The sequence below is a fragment of the Balaenoptera physalus genome, assembly GCF_965194825.1.
Source record: "Balaenoptera physalus genome assembly, chromosome: 2".
NCBI lineage: Eukaryota > Metazoa > Chordata > Mammalia > Artiodactyla > Balaenopteridae > Balaenoptera > Balaenoptera physalus.
This window is the reverse complement of record NC_138883.1, coordinates 27,682,959-27,701,107: the sequence shown is the minus strand read 5'-3', so window position 1 is coordinate 27,701,107 and position 18,149 is coordinate 27,682,959. Positions and strand designations below refer to the sequence as shown.

The following is an 18,149-nucleotide window of genomic DNA, read 5'->3' as shown; positions in this document are numbered from 1 at the left end:
ACAAGTCTATACCTACCCTTGTAAAATGACATATGATGTATGGGGGAGGTGGCAAGTCTGTGTCTTTCTAATGGCACAGGTCACACATTGCTTTCATTTGCTGTATCAGCTCCATACCCCACCAGTCCAAGAATATGTTAAAAACCAAAAGCCAAATCCACGTCTTTCCGGGCGTGCTACCATAGCAGCAGAGGTCAATCAGCTTGCAGCTTTAGTGTAGTTGGTGAAACTCTGAAGATATAATTTCCTTCACATAGGCTCCTACCTGCACTCTGTCTTCCTCAGGTTTATGACCAGTCTGGGGTATAATACTGAGTATACAATGTGTACATATTATTTTAAGGCTAACCATCAACCTTGTAGCTCCTGAATGACTAACTCAGGAATTCAGAAACAGCCAAGTCCCTTGGAGAAGCTCTATACATTGAACAAAAATGAGCCAAAACAGAAACACCTACCCTTTTCTCCTTTTGACAGACAGTACAGCATAGTAGTTAGACTGAAGGTTCTAGAGTCAGGCCTCGGGTTGGTGTTCAAATCACAGTTGTGCCACTTACTAGCTGTAAGGCCTTGGATATGTTCCTTAACCTCTCTGTGCCTCATATGTAAAATAAGAACAAGAGTATGTACTTTACGAGGTTACTGTGAAAATTAAATTTAATATAGGTAAAGTGCCTAGAACAGTGTTTGGCAGCTGGCAAGCACTCAGTAAGTGTTATTATTATCACTGTCGTTGTTACTGTTAGCATTTTTGCTATTATGGTAACTGCTTGTTAGTGATAACTCAGAACTCCACAAACAATTAGGTCACTAACCATACTTTCAATCTAAAAGTGCTAACGGATGGCAAACTAGATAAAGTAGTCTGCATCGACTAAACCCAGGGATGACTAGGGCCTAAATGGTTGTTGCATGGAGATAGGAAAAGACAGATAGGTAAACCTCAAGGAAGCAGCAGTAAGATTTAGACGCTGAAGAGATACAAAATGCCTAACAAAGCAGGTATTCAACGAATCATTTTAGCTGCTAACAGGAGATAGAAAGAAATACCAGATGACTTCAGCAATTCCTGCAAGTGTTTTACCCAATAAATAATAAACTACATGAAGGACCCAATAACATTAAGTGTGGGGAGAGGAGAAGAGAGGACTGTGGGTGCATATATAATGATCAGGGCTTGTGGGTCTATATGCTTCATTTGCTAAGAGTTCACGATGAATCTTAAACTGTGGGGTCTATTACTCCAATCAGAAAGAACACCAAATCACTGAAGATGCTGCAGTTTTACACTAGAAAAATAGTATCAGAAATACTTTCAAGAGACTACCACAAGTACTACACACTAAGAACATGGACGACTCTGTCAGCCCAGAAGCTATATTTAATGGGCAGAAAACAAATTTACTCTGATCTTCCAAACAAGAGCAAGTACCAAGTCTACCAACAGCATCCCTGAAATCAAAGGATCACATCTAGATTTTACCCAGAACAAAGTCAAACTTAGAAAGGCCATAAGCAGCATTTAGCAACACTAAATTCTTTCAAATTTCCAACACGATTCAGCAATGGCAGAGCACAGCACAGAAGTAGTTTAAGAAGGCTTATAGAAGTACTGAAAACTAGACGTGGAAAATTTCCAGGCACTGGTATGATAATGGATAGATGCTCTCCTGCTTCTATCAGCATTTACGACATTAACTCAACATAGGCAATACGTCATACTTGACTAGGGGGGTGGGAATTGGGGGGTTGCGGGGGTGGGCGGGGGGAGAAAGCTGGAGAAAGAGAGGGAGGAAGGGAGGGGAATGAGAAGGAAAGACCAGTTGCTGCCCTAACAATACTGCTGCGGGGGTGAAGCCAGATCAAATGTTTTTTTTCATACTGTTCCAAAGTTATTTACGGTAAAAACCTCCAGCGTGACCCTTTCAGGCACAAACAAAGCCTTGTTCTTTCTTAACAACTAGTCCCTTGATTTCCCACACGTTGTGTTGAACAATGAGGTTGGGGGCACAGGATAAAGCAGATGACATCAATCTCCCTCAAGTCGGAGGCTTGTTTCGGAGCCCAAATTCTGGTCTGTGGCCAGCTGGCTGATTTCACAGAGGGCTCTACTGTCCAGGATGCCAGGCTGCGTATGCATTTGGGGGCCATGGCTCAGGATCAACCACCAGTCAGCAATTCACACAAGAAACAACACAGAAGTCACTGCACCTCACTAGATTACCTTTATAAATCTGTTCCCTTTTCCTAGAAACTAGGCTCAGTCTTCAGAAGTCATCATAAAGATATGGTAGAGCAATTTCAAATTCTAAGCAGCCCCCTTCTCTAGACCAGTTGAAAAGAGAGAAGGCTGGGGACAACTGTTGAACAAGAGAAATTTAAATGAAGTAACAGAGGCAGGTTCAGTCGTTTGCCAGTGGCCAGGGGGGTGGGCTGTGCCATGGGCTCCAGTTCCCTCCCCCTTTCCCTCTAAGGATCCGTAAGGAGCCTGTCTATGCATGGCCCTACGGCCAGCAGATGGCTCAATCTGGCCTCAACACCCTGCCCCAGAGAGTCCTCCGGAAGGAACCTGTCACCCCATCTGCACTTGTCCTCATGAGCTGCTCCAATGCCCAGCCCACAGTGCCCCTGTCCAGAAGGTGGTGGAGAACAGCAGTGGGACCCCCAGCTTCTCAATCTGTTCCTTCCCAATTGACGACTTTGAGATTGGGCGTCCTCTGGGCAAAGGCAAGTTTGGAAATGTGTACTGGGCTTGGGAGAAGAAAAGCCATTTCATCGTGGCGCTCCAAGTCCTCTTCAAGTCTCAGATAGAGAAGGAGGGTGTGGAGCACCAGCTGCGCAGGGAGACTGAAACCCAGGCCCATCTGCAGCATCCCAACATCTTGTGTCTCTACAGCTACTTCTATGACCGGCAAAGGATCTACTTGATTCTGGAGTATGCCCTCCCAGTGGGAGCTCTATAAGAACCTGCAGAAAAGCCGCACTTTTGATGAGAAGCGAACATCCACGATCATGGAAGAGCTGGCAGATGCTCTGATATACTGCCACGGGAAGAAGGTGATTCACAGAGATGTAAAGCCAGAGAATCTGCTCTTGGGGCTCCAGGGAGAGCCGAAGATTGCCGACTTCGGCTGGTCTGTGCACGCCCCCTCCCTGAGGAGGAAGACGACGTGTGGCACTCTGGACTACATGCCCCCAGAGATGATTGAGGGGCGCATGCACAACGAGAAGGTGGATCTGTGGTGCATCAGAGTGCTCTGCTACGAGCTGCTGGTGGGAAACGCCCCCCTTCAAGAGTGCTTCCCAAAACAAGACGCAACGGTGCATCGTCAAGGTGGACCTGAGGTTCCCCCCTTCCATGCCCGCAGGAGCCCAGGAGCTCATCTCCAAGCTGCTCAAGCATAACCTCTCAGAACGCCTACCACTGGCCCAGGTCTCAGCCCACCCTTGGGTTCGGGCCCACTCTCGGAGGGTGCTGTTTCCCTCTGCCTTTCAGTCTGTCCCCTGAATTGTCCCTGTCATTTTCTCAATTGTGTCTGTATGTCTGCATATGTGTAGTTAGGAGGAGGGGATCCTGGCCTGTTCCCACATCTATCTTCTACCTCCTCTTTATTTAATAAACACTGAAACTGAGAGAGGAACCAAGATGGCGGAATAGAAGGACGTGCTCTCACTCCCTCTTGCGAGAACACCAGAATCACAACTAGCTGCTGGACAGTCATCGACAGGAAGACACTGGAACTCACCAAAAAAGATACCCCACATCCAAAGACAAAGAAGAAGCCACAATGAGACGGTAGGAGGAGCGCAATCAGAGTAAAATCAAATCCCATAGCTGTAGGTGGGTGACTCACAAACTGGAGAACACTTATACCACAGAAGTCCACCCAGCGGAGTGAAGGTTGTGAGCCCCACATCAGGCTTCCCAACCTGGGGGTCCGGAAACGGGAGAAGGAATTCATAGAGAATCAGACTTTGAAGCCTAGTGCGAACTGACTGCAGGACTTCGACAGGACTGGGGGAAACAGAGACCCCACTCTTGGAGGGCGCACACAAAATAGTGTGTGCATCGGGACCCAGGGGAAGGAGCAGTGACCCTGGGGGAGACTGAACCAGACCTACCTGCTAGTGTTGGAAGGTCTCCTGCAGAGGTGGGGGGTGGCTCTGTTTCACCGTGGGGACAAGGACACTGGCAGCAGAAGTTCTGGGAAGTACTCCTTGGCGTGAGCCCCCCGGCACCCACCCCCAGTCTGTCATTAGCCCCACCAAAGAGCCCAGGTAGGCTCCAGTGTTGGGTTGCTTCAGGCAAAACAACCAACAGGGAGGGAACCCAGCCCCACCCATCAACAGTCAAGTGGATTAAAGTTTTACTGAGCTCTGACCGCCACAGCAACAGTCAGCTCTACCCACCATCAGAGCCTCCCATCAAGCCTCTTAGATAGCCTCAACCACCAGAGGGCAGACAGGAGAAGCAAGAAAAACTACAATCCTGCAGACTGTGGAACAAAAACCACATTCACAGAAAGATAGACAAGATGAAAAGGCAGAGGGCTATATAACAGATGAAGGAACAAGATAAAACCCCAGAAAAACAACTACATGAAGTGGAGATAGGCAACCTTCCAGAAAAAGAATTCAGAATAATGATAGTGAAGATGATCCAGGACCTCGGAATAAGAATGGAGGCAAAGATCGAGAAGATGCAAGAAATGTTTAACGAAGACCTAGAAGAATTAAAGAACTAACAAACAGAGATGAACAATACAATAACTGAAATGAAAAATACACTAGAAGGAATCAATAGCAGAATAACTGAGGCAGAAGAACGGATAAGTGACCTGGAAGACAGAATGGTGGAATTCACTGCTGCGGAACAAACTAAAGAAAAAAGAATGAAAAGAAATGAAGACAGCCTAGGAGACCTCTGGGACAACATTAAACGCAACAACATTCACATTATAGGGGTCCCAGAAAGAGAAGAGAGAGAGAAAGGACCAGAGAAAATATCTGAAGAGATTATAGTCGAAAACTTCCCTAACATGGGAAAGGAAATAGCCACCCAAGTCCAGGAAGCACAGAGAGTGCCATACAGGATAAACCCAAGGAGAAACATGCCGAGACACATAGTAATCAAACTCGCAAAAATTAAAGACAAAGAAAAATTACTGAAAGCAGCAAGAGAAAAACAACAAATAACATACAAGGGAACTCCCATAAGGTTAACAGCTGATTTCTCAGCAAACTCTACAAGCCAGAAGGGAGTGGCATGATATACTTAAAATGATGAAAGGGAAGAACCTACAACCAAGATTACTCTACCCCCCAAGGATCTCATTTAGATTTGATGGAGAAATCAAAAGCTTTACAGACAAGCAAAAGCTAAGAGAATTCAGCACCACCAAACCAGCTCTACAACAAATGCTAAAGGAACTTCTCTAAGTGGGAAACACAAGAGAAGAAAAGGACCTACAAAAACAAACCCAAAACAATTAAGAAAATGGTCATAGGAACATACATATCAATAATTACCTTAAACGTGAATGGATTAAATGCTCCAACCAAAAGACACAGGCTTGCTGAATGGATACAAAAACAAGACCCATATATATGCTGTCTACAAGAGACCCACTTCAGACCTAGGGACACATACAGACAGAAAGTGAGGGGATGGAAAAAGATATTCCATGCAAATTGAAATCAAAAGAAAGCTGGAGTAGCTATACTCATATCAGATAAAATAGACTTTAAAATAAAGAATGCTACAAGAGACAAGGAACAACACTACATAATGATCAAGGGATCAATCCAAAAAGAAGATATAACAATTATAAATATACATGCACCCAACATAGGAGCACCTCAATACATAAGGCAACTGCTAACAGCTATAAAAGAGGAAATTGACAGTAACACAGTCATAGTGGGGGACTTTAACAGCTCACTTACACCAATGGACAGATCATCCAAAATGAAAATAAACAAGGAAACAGAAGCTTTAAATGACACAATAGACCAGATAGATTTAATTGATATTTATAGGACATTCCATCCAAAAACAGCAGATTACACTTTCTTCTCAAGTGCGCACAGAACATTCTCCAGGATAGATCACATCTTGGGTCACAAATCAAGCCTCAGTAAATTTAAGAAAACTGAAATCATATCAAGCATCTAGTCTGACCACAACGCTATGAGATTAGAAATGAATTACAGGGAAAAAAACGTAAAAAACACAAACACATGGAGGCTAAACAATACGTTACTAAATAACCAACAGATCACTGAAGAAATCAAAGAGAAAATCAAAAAATACATAGAGACAAATGACAATGAAAACACGACGATCCAAAACCTATGGGATGCAGCAAAAGCAGTCATAAGAGGGAAGTTTATAGCTATACAAGCCTATCTAAAATAACAAGAAAAATCTCAAGTAAACAATCTAACCTTATACCTAAAGGATCTAGAGAAAGAAGAACAAACAAAACCCAAAGTTAGCAGAAGGAAAGAAATCATAAAGATCAAAGTTAGCAGAAATAAATGAAATAGAAACAAAGAAAACAATAGCAAAGCCCAATAAAACTAAAAGCTGGTTCTTTGAGAAGATAAACAAAATTGATAAGCCATTAGCCAGACTCATCAAGAAAAAGAGGGAGAGGACTCAAATCAATAAAATTAGAAATGAAAAAGGAGAAGTTACAACAGACACTGCAAAAATACAAAGCATCCTAAGAGACTACTACAAGCAACTCTATGCCAATAAAATGGACAACCTGGAAGAAATGGACAAATTCTTAGAAAGGTATAACCTTCCAAGACTGAACCAGGAAGAAACAGAAAATATGAACAGACCAATCACAAGTAATGAAATTGAAACTGTGATTAAAAATCTTCCAACAAACAAAAGTCCAGGACCAGATGGCTTCACAGGTGAATTCTATCAAACATTTAGAGAAGAGCTAACACCCATCCTTCTCAAACTCTTCCAAAAAATTGCAGAGGAAGGAACACTCCCAAACTCATTCTATGAGGCCACCATCACCCTGATACCAAAACCAGACAAACATACTACAAAAAAAGAAGATTACAGACCAATACCACTGATGAATATAGATGCAAAAATCCTCAACAAAATACTAGCAAACAGAATCCAACAACACATTAAAAGGATCATACACCATGATCAAGTGGGATTTATCCCAGGGATGCAAGGATTCTTCAATATACGCAAATCAATGTGATACACCATACTAACAAATTGAAGAATAAAAACCATATGATCATCTCAATAGATGCAGAAAAAGCTTTTGACAAATTTCAACACCCATTTATGATAAAAACTCTCCAGAAAGTGGGCATAAAGGGAACCTACCTCAACATAATAAAGGCCATATACGACAAACCCACAGCAAACATCATTCTCAACGGTGAAAAACTGAAAGCATTTCCTCTAAGATCAGGAACGAGACAAGGATGTCCACTCTCACCACTATTATTCAACATAGTTTTGGAAGTCCTAGCCAAGGCAATCAGAGAAGAAAAAGAAATAAAAGGAATACAAATTGGAAAAGAAGAAGTAAAACTGTCACTGTTTGCAGATGACATGATACTATACATAGAGAATCCTAAAACTGCCACCAGAAAACTACTAGAGCTAATTAATGAATTTGGTAAAGTTGCAGGATACAAAATTAATGCACAGAAATCTCTTGCATTCCTATACACTAATGATGAAAAATCTGAAAGAGAAATTATGGAAACACTACCATTTACCATAGCAACAAAAAGAATAAAACACCTAGGAATAAACCTACCTAAGGAGACAAAAGACCTGTATGCAGAAAACTATAAGATACTGATGAAAGAAATTAAAGATGATACCAACAGATGGAGAGATATACCATGTTCTTGGATTGGAAGAATCAATATTGTGAAAATGACTCTACTACCGAAAGCAATCTACAGATTCAATGCAATCCCTATCAAACTACCAATGGCACTTTTTACGAACTAGAACAAATCATCTTAAAATTTGTATGGAGGCACAAAAGACCCCGAATAGCCAAAGCAGTCTTGAGGGAAAAAAACGGAGCTGGAGGAATCAGACTCCCTGACTTCAGACTATACTACAAAGCTACAGTAATCAAGACAATATGGTACTGGCACAAAAACGAAGCATAGATCAATGGAACAAGATAGAAAGCGCAGAGATAAACCCACGCACCTATGGTCAACTAATCTATGACAAAGGAGGCAAAGATACACAATGGAGAAAAGACAGTCTCTTCAATAAGTGGTGGTGGGAAAACTGGACAGCTACATGTAAAAGAATGAAATTAGAATACTCCCTAACACCATACACAAAAATAAACTCAAAATAGATTCGAGACCTAAATGTAAGACCAGACACTATAAAACTCTTCGAGGAAAACATAGGAAGAAAACTCTTTGACATAAATCACAGCAAGATCTTTTTTGATCCACCTCTTAGAGTAATGGAAATAAAAACAAAAATAAACAAATGGGACCTAATGAAACTTCAAAGCTTTTGCACAGCAAAGGAAACCATAAACAAGATGAAAGACAACCCTCAGAATGGGAGAAAATATTTGCAAACGAATCAATGGACAAAGGATTAATCTCCAAAATATATAAACAGCTCATGCAGCTCAATATTAAAGAAACAAACAACCCAATCCAAAAATGGGCAGAAGACCTAAATAGACATTTCTCCAAAGAAGACATACAGATGGCCAAGAAGCACATGAAAAGATGCTCAACACCACTAATTATTAGAGAAATGCAAATCAAAACTACAATGAGGTATCACCTCACACCAGTTAGAATGGGCATCATCAGAAAATCTACAAACAAATGCTGGAGAGGGTGTGGAGAAAAGGGAACCCTCTTGCACTGTTGGTGGGAATGTAAATTGATACAGCCACTATGGAGAACAATATGGAGGTTCCTTAAAAAACTAAAAATAGAATTACCATATGACCCAGCAATCCCACTACTGGGCATATACCCAGAGAAAACTGTAATTCAAAAAGACACATGCACCCCAATGTTCATTGCAGCACTATTTACAATAGCCAGGTCATGGAAGCAACCTAAATGCCCATCGACAAACGAATGGATAAAGAAGTTGTGGTACATATATACAATGGAATATTACACAGCCATAAATAGGAACGAAATTGAGTCATTTGTTGAGACGTGGATGGATCTAGAGACTGTCATACAGAGTGAAGTAAGTCAGAAAGAGAAAAACAAATATCGTATGTTAACGTATGTATGTGGAACCTAGAAAAATGGTACAGATGAACCAGTTTGCAGGGCAGAAGTTGAGACACAGATGTAGAGAACAAACGTATGGACACCAAGGGGGGAAAACCGTGGTGGGGTGGGGATGGTGGTGTGCTGAACTGGGCGATTGGGATTGACATGTATACACTGATGTGTATAAAACTGATGACAGATTTAAAAAAAAAAAAAAAGCTGAAGCTTTTTGTACTAAATAAATAAATAAATAAATAAATAAAGTAACACATTGTTTAACTTTTATGGAGAAGGAAACAGAGTCAGGTTTTAATTTAAAGCTAGAAAGCTGTATATAATACAAAAATAAACTAGATTTTAATATTATTAAATTTTAATGTACCAATTAGCCTTCTGTACTAAACCATCTATTTATTGACCTGTTTCTAACCCACTGGACAACAGTCACATCAAACGTAAATTTGAAAAAGACATATTTTTTCCCAACAGAAAAAGATCAGCCCTCAGTACAGACAACAGTAATCATGAGCTGAAGTGTAACTGTTCCAAATAAAATCAATTAAAGCTATAGCATAGGGACTTCCCTGGTGGCGCAGTGGTTAAGAATTCGCCTGCCAATGCAGGGGACACGGGTTCAATCCCTGGTCCGGGAAGATCCCACATGCCACAGAACAACTAAGCCCGTGTACCACAACTACTGAGCCTGCGCTCTAGAGCCCGCGAGCCACAACTACTGAGCCCGCGTGCCACAACTACTGAAGCCCATGCGCCTAGAGGCCGTGCTCCACAATAAGAGAAGCTACCATAATGAGAAGCCCGCTCGCCGCAACTAAAGAAAGCCCGCGTGCAGCAACAAAGACCCAATTCAGCCAAAAATAAGTAAATAAATAAATAAATTTATATTAAAAAAAAAAGCTATAGCATACACACACACACACACACACACACACACACACACACTCTTTTCATACAGCTTTTAGTGGGAAAAAATGTTATAAGCCAATGGTTTCCCAACTGCCAAGATGCTTCTTGGTAATTTTTATGCTTAAATTGTGATAAGCCTACGACTCAAGGCTGAACTCTCCAAATGATCTTGTTTGGCTTTCTCATCTGTAAGCTAGTTGGGAAACACTGGGACCATAACTGAGTGTAATATCCAAATAAAAGATAATCTCATTTAGCAAAATGAATTATTAATAGCAACAGCACTCTTGAAGAATGACAATGAAAAAAAACCTTAGACCAATTAGATTATTTGGAAGAGGTTAAAAAAATTATAAGTGATCTAATTTACCAGTAGGCTCTTCTTTCTTTCCAGTGATGATTATGACATCTCCTCACAATTGCTTTCTCTCTTTCTGTATTTCCAAAATATAAATCACCCTTAGGCAATAACTAACTCATCTCATCCCCTAAAATTAATTCATCCTCCAATTTTCACCATTAACAAGGATTCTAAATAATAAATGGTACTGGAACCTATTAAATTATTACGGTATCATCTAGTCTTTATGAAAATGTGGTTTTCAATTCACAGATTCTGAGTCCCTACAACGGGCTTTTATTATGGACCTGAAGTAATGAGGAAACTTCTATATTCACTATGAATGATGAGTTGGTACTTCCTGTTTCAATTCTGTGCAGCAGTCTTTAAATCTGAAACTATTTAGCCTGGTTTAGCCTCATTTTATGAAATAAGTAGGGAAGGGATAACCTCAATTGGAAATCTTAATACAAAACACATCCCAACATGGGCCTGAAGGAGAAATCTTTGCAAAAGAGTCCCACCCATCATTTCAATACACTTTTCTCTCTATTCAGAAAGGCCTTCGCTGGCCACTTAAATACTCTACCCCATTAATCATGCCTTACCACCTACTGCTTGATTTTTCATTATAGTACTTATCACTACCTGACATTGTATTTTTTTTAACTTGTATTTTGTCTTTGTTCTCCACTAGAGCTCAAGGACCTTGTCTGCAATTCATCCCTATAACCCCAGCTATGTCTGGAATATACTAAGTATTAAATAAATATTTATTGAATGAATGGGAGAAACACAAAAACTCAGAATTCCTCTCATTAAAATATTCTTTATCTGGTCACTGCAATGACATAGGGCGGGGCAGTCAGATAAGCAATTCAATTTTCATTCACTAGACAGGAAAGAAGAGTACCAACATCTATGGCCCACCACAATGGGCCCTGAACAATTAAAGAAACCATCTCCATTAGCCCTTCTAACAATTCTATGAAGTCTATCATCCCCATCTTACATATAAGAGACCCAAAGAGAAAGGTTAAGTAATTCCCCTAAGACCATACACCCTTTAAATGGTGGAGCTGATGGGATCTGAACCCAAATCTGTCTGACTCCAGATCCAGGCTCAATAAGACTAAGATATTTAACTCAGTTGTACAACAATGCCTACATAGTATACTAAACCAAAGACACAAAGATGAATAAGACAACAAGGAGTTCACAAAGTAAGCCGTGTCAAACAGGATGTAATGGAAGCACACAAGAGGGGTATACAGGCAAAAACTGGTCCAGGTTAAGAGAACACTGTGTTCAAAGAACTGCAAGGTATTCAGAACAGCTAGAGTCAGGAGTAGGAGGAGAGAGGTGAAGAGGAAGGAAGAGGTAACGATCAGAGATGAGGCTAGGACAGTGCCAATTCATTTGTTCATTCATTCCTTAAGTTGAAGTCCTACTATGTACCAGGCACTGTATTAGACACAGGCATTTCAATGATGCTCTGAGACACAGCCGCTGCTCAAGGAGGTTAAAGTCTACCTGAGGAGATGGGTAAACACAAGACTACAACACAGAGCGATACATGATAACACTGATGTATTCATTGGACATTAAGGTGCTCCTTGACAGGAAGATGATGAACGAGACAGGTCTATCAAGACACTACATTCACAAAGATCCCTCTAAGAGAGACTGCCTCAATTAGAGCAATAACTAAATGCCAAGCCCAGTTGGCCAAGTTTTGCACTTCAGAAAGCATCCAGTTCTCCAAACCTCAACCCAAACCACGGCTGCTTAAACCAGGGGTAGGATATATGACCAAAGAGAAGATAATCAACAGGCTGTTCAGAGACTTAGATATAAAAAAGGAGCTGAACCAATCAGATCCTTGCACTCTGGAGTCACACCTCAGAAGCCGAAATGATGCATAGAGAGAATCCTTGAGGCAGAGTCTGGGCCACGAGTGGTCAAAATTTAAGACAAAGCAGAACTAAGTGGACAGAGGCTATGAAAAATGTTGCAAACTGTGCTAAGGAGTGGGATCAAACCACAGATAGGTTCTGTGGCCTGCACAATATATTAAACTGTTAAAAATGACACCCAACTTACGGTCTCTAAAATACCATTTCTCACAAAAAGGAACCACAACTTCTTGGAGGAATAGCTGCATCCAGGTCAGGGGTTTGACATACAGAAGATGAGCCTAGGGCACCTAGTTGTTCCACACAACAGGGCAGCTATCAAAGTCTAATAGGATTGTGTCAAAAGGATACAGGAGCCAAAGAGACAAGTGAGCATAGAGAATGAATGCAACTGACTAAAACAATGACTCCAAAAATCGAAATAAACAACAATAAAAAATGATCTCAGTATAATACTTAAAACAACAACAACAACCTTCTTCAGACTACACTGGAAATGACAAGGGCAACTTCCTTACTCTGAAAACTGTCAATAAGAAGGAATAAACTCTGCACTTACCCTGACTTTCCTTCCTGAATTATAAATTTTAGGTTAACCAAATGGCCTCAAGTGATGAATTCTTTAATAATTCCAGCTAATAAATATGAAAGGAACAACAATTAGAAAATCATCATTTCACAACCTTAATGAAACAATTAATTTACATAAGTCATCAATGGCTTCCTAAGTGAAAGATTAATTGGAAGTTTTACATTGGAGGCTCCGGGCTGTTACCACCTTGGTAGGCAGGATAATGTCCCCACCCCCCAAGAGATGTCCATAGCCTAATTTCCAGAACCTGTGAATATGTTATCCTACGTGGCAAAAGGGGTTTTGCAGATGTGGATTAAATTAAGGGTCCTTACAAGGGAAAGAGGGAAGCAGTAGAGTCAGAGGAGATGAGATGATGGAAGCTGAGGAGGGAGACAGGTTTGGGTGGGAGAAAGGAAGAGAGAGAAAGTTTTGGAGATACTATGCTGCTGGCTTTCAAGACGGAAGAAGGGGTCACCAGCCAAAGAATGCAGGTGGTCTCTATAAGTTGGAAAAGGCAAGTAAATGGATTCTCCCCTAGAACCTTCAGAAGGAACACAGTCTTGCGGACACCTTGATTTTAGGACTTTTGACCTCTCGAACTGTGAGACAGATGTGTGCTGTGAGCCACTAAGTTCATGGTAATTTGTTATAGCAGCCGTTGGACACTAATACACCCAACTGAACCCACTGATCTATCTTAGCAGCACTAAGGGGTACAAAAAGTACTGTGTGCTCTGCCATGATGCCACATGAGGTACACAATACCACCCTTAAAGTAACCTCAACCAAAAGATAAACCTGAATCTAGTTACATCTTTACAGCTGACTCCTTTTACAAGAAATATGGGGGAAAGAACTCGTTAAGTGACACCTCAAGGAAGCAGAGACAAATCCAAAACGTAGGACGTGATTTACGGATCTCTGACTCCAACAATACAATTTCAAGCATATAAAAAAGGCGGGGGCAGGGAGGGAGAGTGGACTGCTATAGATTAAAGAGACTTGAGTGATACAACAAATTAATTTTAAATAGATATTTTTGAGACAAGTGGAGAAATTTGAATATGAATTGGGTATTATTAGATAGCATTATGGAATTATTGTTAACTTTGTGAGGTATGATTATAGCCGCATAACACTGTGATTAAGTTCATAATTTTTAAGAGATTCATCCTGAAGTATGAAGGACTGAAATACCATGATATCTAGGATTTACTTTAAAGCAGTTCAGCATAAAATGAGAAGGGAGAAACAGTTAAGATGAAACAAGTGTGACAAGATCCTGATAACTGTTGAATCTGGGTAATGTGTACATAGTGGACTGACTGTACTCTTCTCTATAAAACTGAAAATAAACAAATGCCAAACCTGATTTGAATTAGTTGGTGACATTTTAAAATCAGGAGCTTTCACATGAAAATCTGGATTTCTGACTTCATTTGAAAAATCAGATGTGGCAACAGGCCCACATCAAGAGATGAGTACTGGCTACTCCACACTGACAGTTTCCACTACTCCCAATTATCTCCCATTTAACATCACTGCTGTTTTTCTTACAGCTGGCCCAATTCATTCATTTACATTACCTACTTGGTGTTTAGGTTAAGGACCCCAGGAGTAGTCCGATTAAGCTGGCTAGTAGCAAGAGAACAGAGCAGACATGGGGAGAGCAACTGTGTGACGGTAAAATGCTAGTGTGTAGATGCACAGACTCCTGCTGTCGAGGTCCCTTCAGCAGCCTTGGATACAGATGTAATTCCCATAAGACTATGCTACACTATATGCCTCCTGTATTCAGTGCTTACTAGAAGCAAGGCAGTATGCTTGACATTCTGGAAAACGGAAACATGAAAATAATTCCTGCCCTCAGGATACTAACAGTCTAATGAGGAAGACAAGCTATAAATATAAGTAATTACAATATAAGATGAAAATAAGTGAGTTTAGGGTACTGTTCAGGGTGGTTCATATGTAAAATGCAAAGTGGGGAGTGACAAAGCATATAAAGCTTCAGGAACAGGTCATGAAGAATGCTACAGAGTATACTGGGAAATTTACACTTTACCAGATGAAGAATAGTGAGCCACGGGAGGGTTTTAAAACCTAAGTACAGATCAGAGGGGGCAACACTAAAGATGAGAGTAAACTCTCATTGCTCAAATTCTCTCACTCTATGCACTACACATCCTTTGAAGAGCCAGAAGCACGACCCCCAAAATGTTGTATCTAAGCATATAAAATTATGCCATCATCTCTTTCTTGGCCAAAGGAGGTTGGTACCTGACGAGAATAACAAAAGGCTGGCTCATTGTGCAACAGCACTGAAAATAGTTTATATCTCTCAAATAAAGTTTATATAAACTGCATCTGTTACCACTACTGGGTTCCAATACCTTAAAAATAAATTATGGTCTTCTTATACCTGAAGCTCTATTAAAATGTAAAAATGTTTCTTCCTGTTTAGTTCAAGACCCATTCTGTTAAAAACAAAAACCACGTGCTTATAGTGAATGAATAAAGTTACCTAAAATACAATCGAATCTTGACAGATATCAAATTATATTAACGTTTCAAAGATCAGGCCCGGTCATCCTAAATGTAATATGGGACCAAACGGCACTATAGTAGTAGTTGTCACCATCCAAGAGTATCACCGAAATTTACTGAAAACTCGGCTAAGTCCAGACTCTGGGGTACCAGAAAGGAAAGGACTAGAGACTGAAACCGTCTTGTGACCAATAATCGACTTTAATCAATCACAGGAATTACAAATAAAAAACAAGAAGAGAATAAGACTGCAGCACTTTTCTGTCACCTTACTTAACTCCCAAACTAAAAATCAGTTCCAGCTCTGACACCAGTATGTTCTACTACCTCTCTGAGGCTCAGTTTCCTCATGTGTATAATGAGGCTAACAGTACCTACTTCGTAGGGTAGTGTACGAACTAAATGGTAATACGTGTACAGTAGCACAGGACCTGACACACAGCTGATGCTCAAGAAATAACAACTTTTTGTTATTCACAGTAAGCTTCAGTGCTTCCGTCGTTTTCCTGCAGGTATCGATGTGTCTTAAGATGCCGGTCCCTACACATAATCAGCATCCAAAGACTTCTCCGGAAACCCTAGTTACAGTTCAAGGTACCTAAGACCAAAACAAGTATAGGACCGCGACAAGGACCCAAAGTCAAGGCCGTCGCCGCTCAGCTGTCACCACATCCGCCAAGGCCGGGAGGCCCTTCAATGGGTTCCCGGCTTTGGCGCCCAGCCCCGCCCCGCGACAGCCAACGAGCGGGCTGAGGGGGCGGTCTCGACGGCTCGCCCTTCGCGCTCCGGGAGGCCAGGCCGCCCTCCAGGCCTCCGCCCGCCGGACTCTCGGATCCTCAGCTACCTCGCCGACGCCTTCGGTCTTCTCTCCCCGCCCCACCCAGTACCTCACCTTAAGATGGGTGCGTAGGCCGCCGGCGCCCCCAGACTGGTCGGTGATCTCGTACGCGCCCGTCACCAGCAGGTCCTTGTGGATCTCTTCGCGGAGGCACTTGCGGGAGTTAACGGGCAGATGGAAGGAGATGGCGAGGACCGAGGTGGGGCCAAGCAGGAGTAAAAGCAGCAACGCTAACGGGCAAGGGCCACGCTGGGCCTGTGGGCCAGAGAAACCAGACATCGTGCCGGAGACTGTTCACCTCCCTGGGCCTCTATCGCGCCGGAACCGGGAGGGATCACGTAGCTCACCTCTGACCTTCCAATGCCGCCGGCGCCATTTTGGAGGCTGGCAAATAGATGAAAAATGTGTAGTGAATTTTTTTAAAGGGAAGAAGGCATATGATACCACGTAATGCCTTCAAATTAAAGTGGTTAAATGAGGTTTTCTAGAAGCTTCCGGAAAAAGTTTCATTTTTGTTAAGCTCTGTGACCGCTCAGTCGACCATAGCAAGTACGGGCAGCCCAGGAAGCAATTCTCCTTGAACATCCGGAAGTAGCGCCCGGGAGTTTTAAGGTCGGTGATACCATAGCAACCAAGCCCCAATAGGAAACAGCCACAAAGCCCATCGCTGGGCCCGCCCACCAACCTCCCAGGCGCACCGGACGTGCGGCAGAGGCAGAGGGTGCGCTGTCCCAGCGCCTTGGTGAATTGGGACATTGAGCACTTGAGAGGAAGACTTCGAGAGGCTGAGAAAAGATTCTTATTTGGCTATTAGGGGAGCGGGGGCCAGAACCTCAGAGAAGGGGTAGAGGTCACCTGGTGAATGTGAGCTGGAGGTGTCCAGTTCATGCTCCTGAGCCGGGTATTTGGGCCGGAATAACTGATTTCTGAATGTGCATCTTAGTTAGCAAACATTGAGCACCTACTCTGCTAGGTACTATTCAAGCTAAATTTGGATTCTGTATTTAAATTGAATAAAACCTTGTTTTAGCCCACTGTGGGAGATGAACCTAATGCAGTTTACCAGATAAGCGTTATACAGGGGAAGCAAGTATTGGTGTGTTTTAAATGTTTAAATTACTTTAGGGATCAAATTGGCTAGTCTGTAGTAGGAAAATTTACATGGTAATCATTCATGCTTTCATTTAACACATATTTACTGACTACCTACTGTGTGCCAGACACTATAGCATGCATGCATACCGACATGTTTATTGATTTAACAAACCATTATGGGGATGCTATCAAATATTCAGGGCTGAAGAAAATAGGAAGATGAAAAAGGAGTACTCCACAGCCTATGTTTAGAATTATCTACTTCGATTCATGTTTATTGAGCATCTACAGAAATACCCAGAAGATGGACTGTCTGCTCTTAGTAAATTAAATAATTGTTCTGTATTTATAACTTCTTTCAGTCTTTTCCTGGAACTGAAGTCCCACAAACAAAACAAGAACAAACATAAAGGAGCTGTAAAGCATTTTAAAATTTGACAAATGTCATATAATAATTACTTTATGAGGTGTCTACTTAGGAACATTTAGTTTGATTATTTTATCCCTGATCTAAGATATGATTGCTCATCTACTCACTACATCCTGATAACCTGCACTGGCCTTTTCCCTGCCAGTGCAGGGAATCAGAACCAAGCCGTTATCGAATTCATTGTTTACTCTCAGTCCTGAGGC

The 18,149-nt window shown here is 41.7% G+C and overlaps 1 protein-coding gene and 1 pseudogene across 2 annotated transcripts in view; one reads left to right on the top strand and one right to left on the bottom strand.

Annotated features, from left to right (window-relative positions):
* TMED10 (transmembrane p24 trafficking protein 10) overlaps positions 1 to 17,143 on the bottom strand; it is a 49,381-nt gene extending 32,238 nt beyond the window's left edge. Inside the window, exon 1 of the mRNA XM_082451896.1 lies at positions 16,476 to 17,143. Coding sequence (XP_082308022.1) covers positions 16,476 to 16,700 — 225 coding nt within the window. The 5' untranslated portion in view covers positions 16,701 to 17,143. The remainder of the gene's footprint in view (positions 1 to 16,475) is intronic.
* LOC309654755 (aurora kinase B pseudogene) lies at positions 1,736 to 7,768 on the top strand (annotated as a pseudogene). Its single transcript has one exon. The product of its transcript is annotated as an aurora kinase B pseudogene (transcript).
* Positions 17,144 to 18,149: the final 1,006 nt, after the last annotated feature.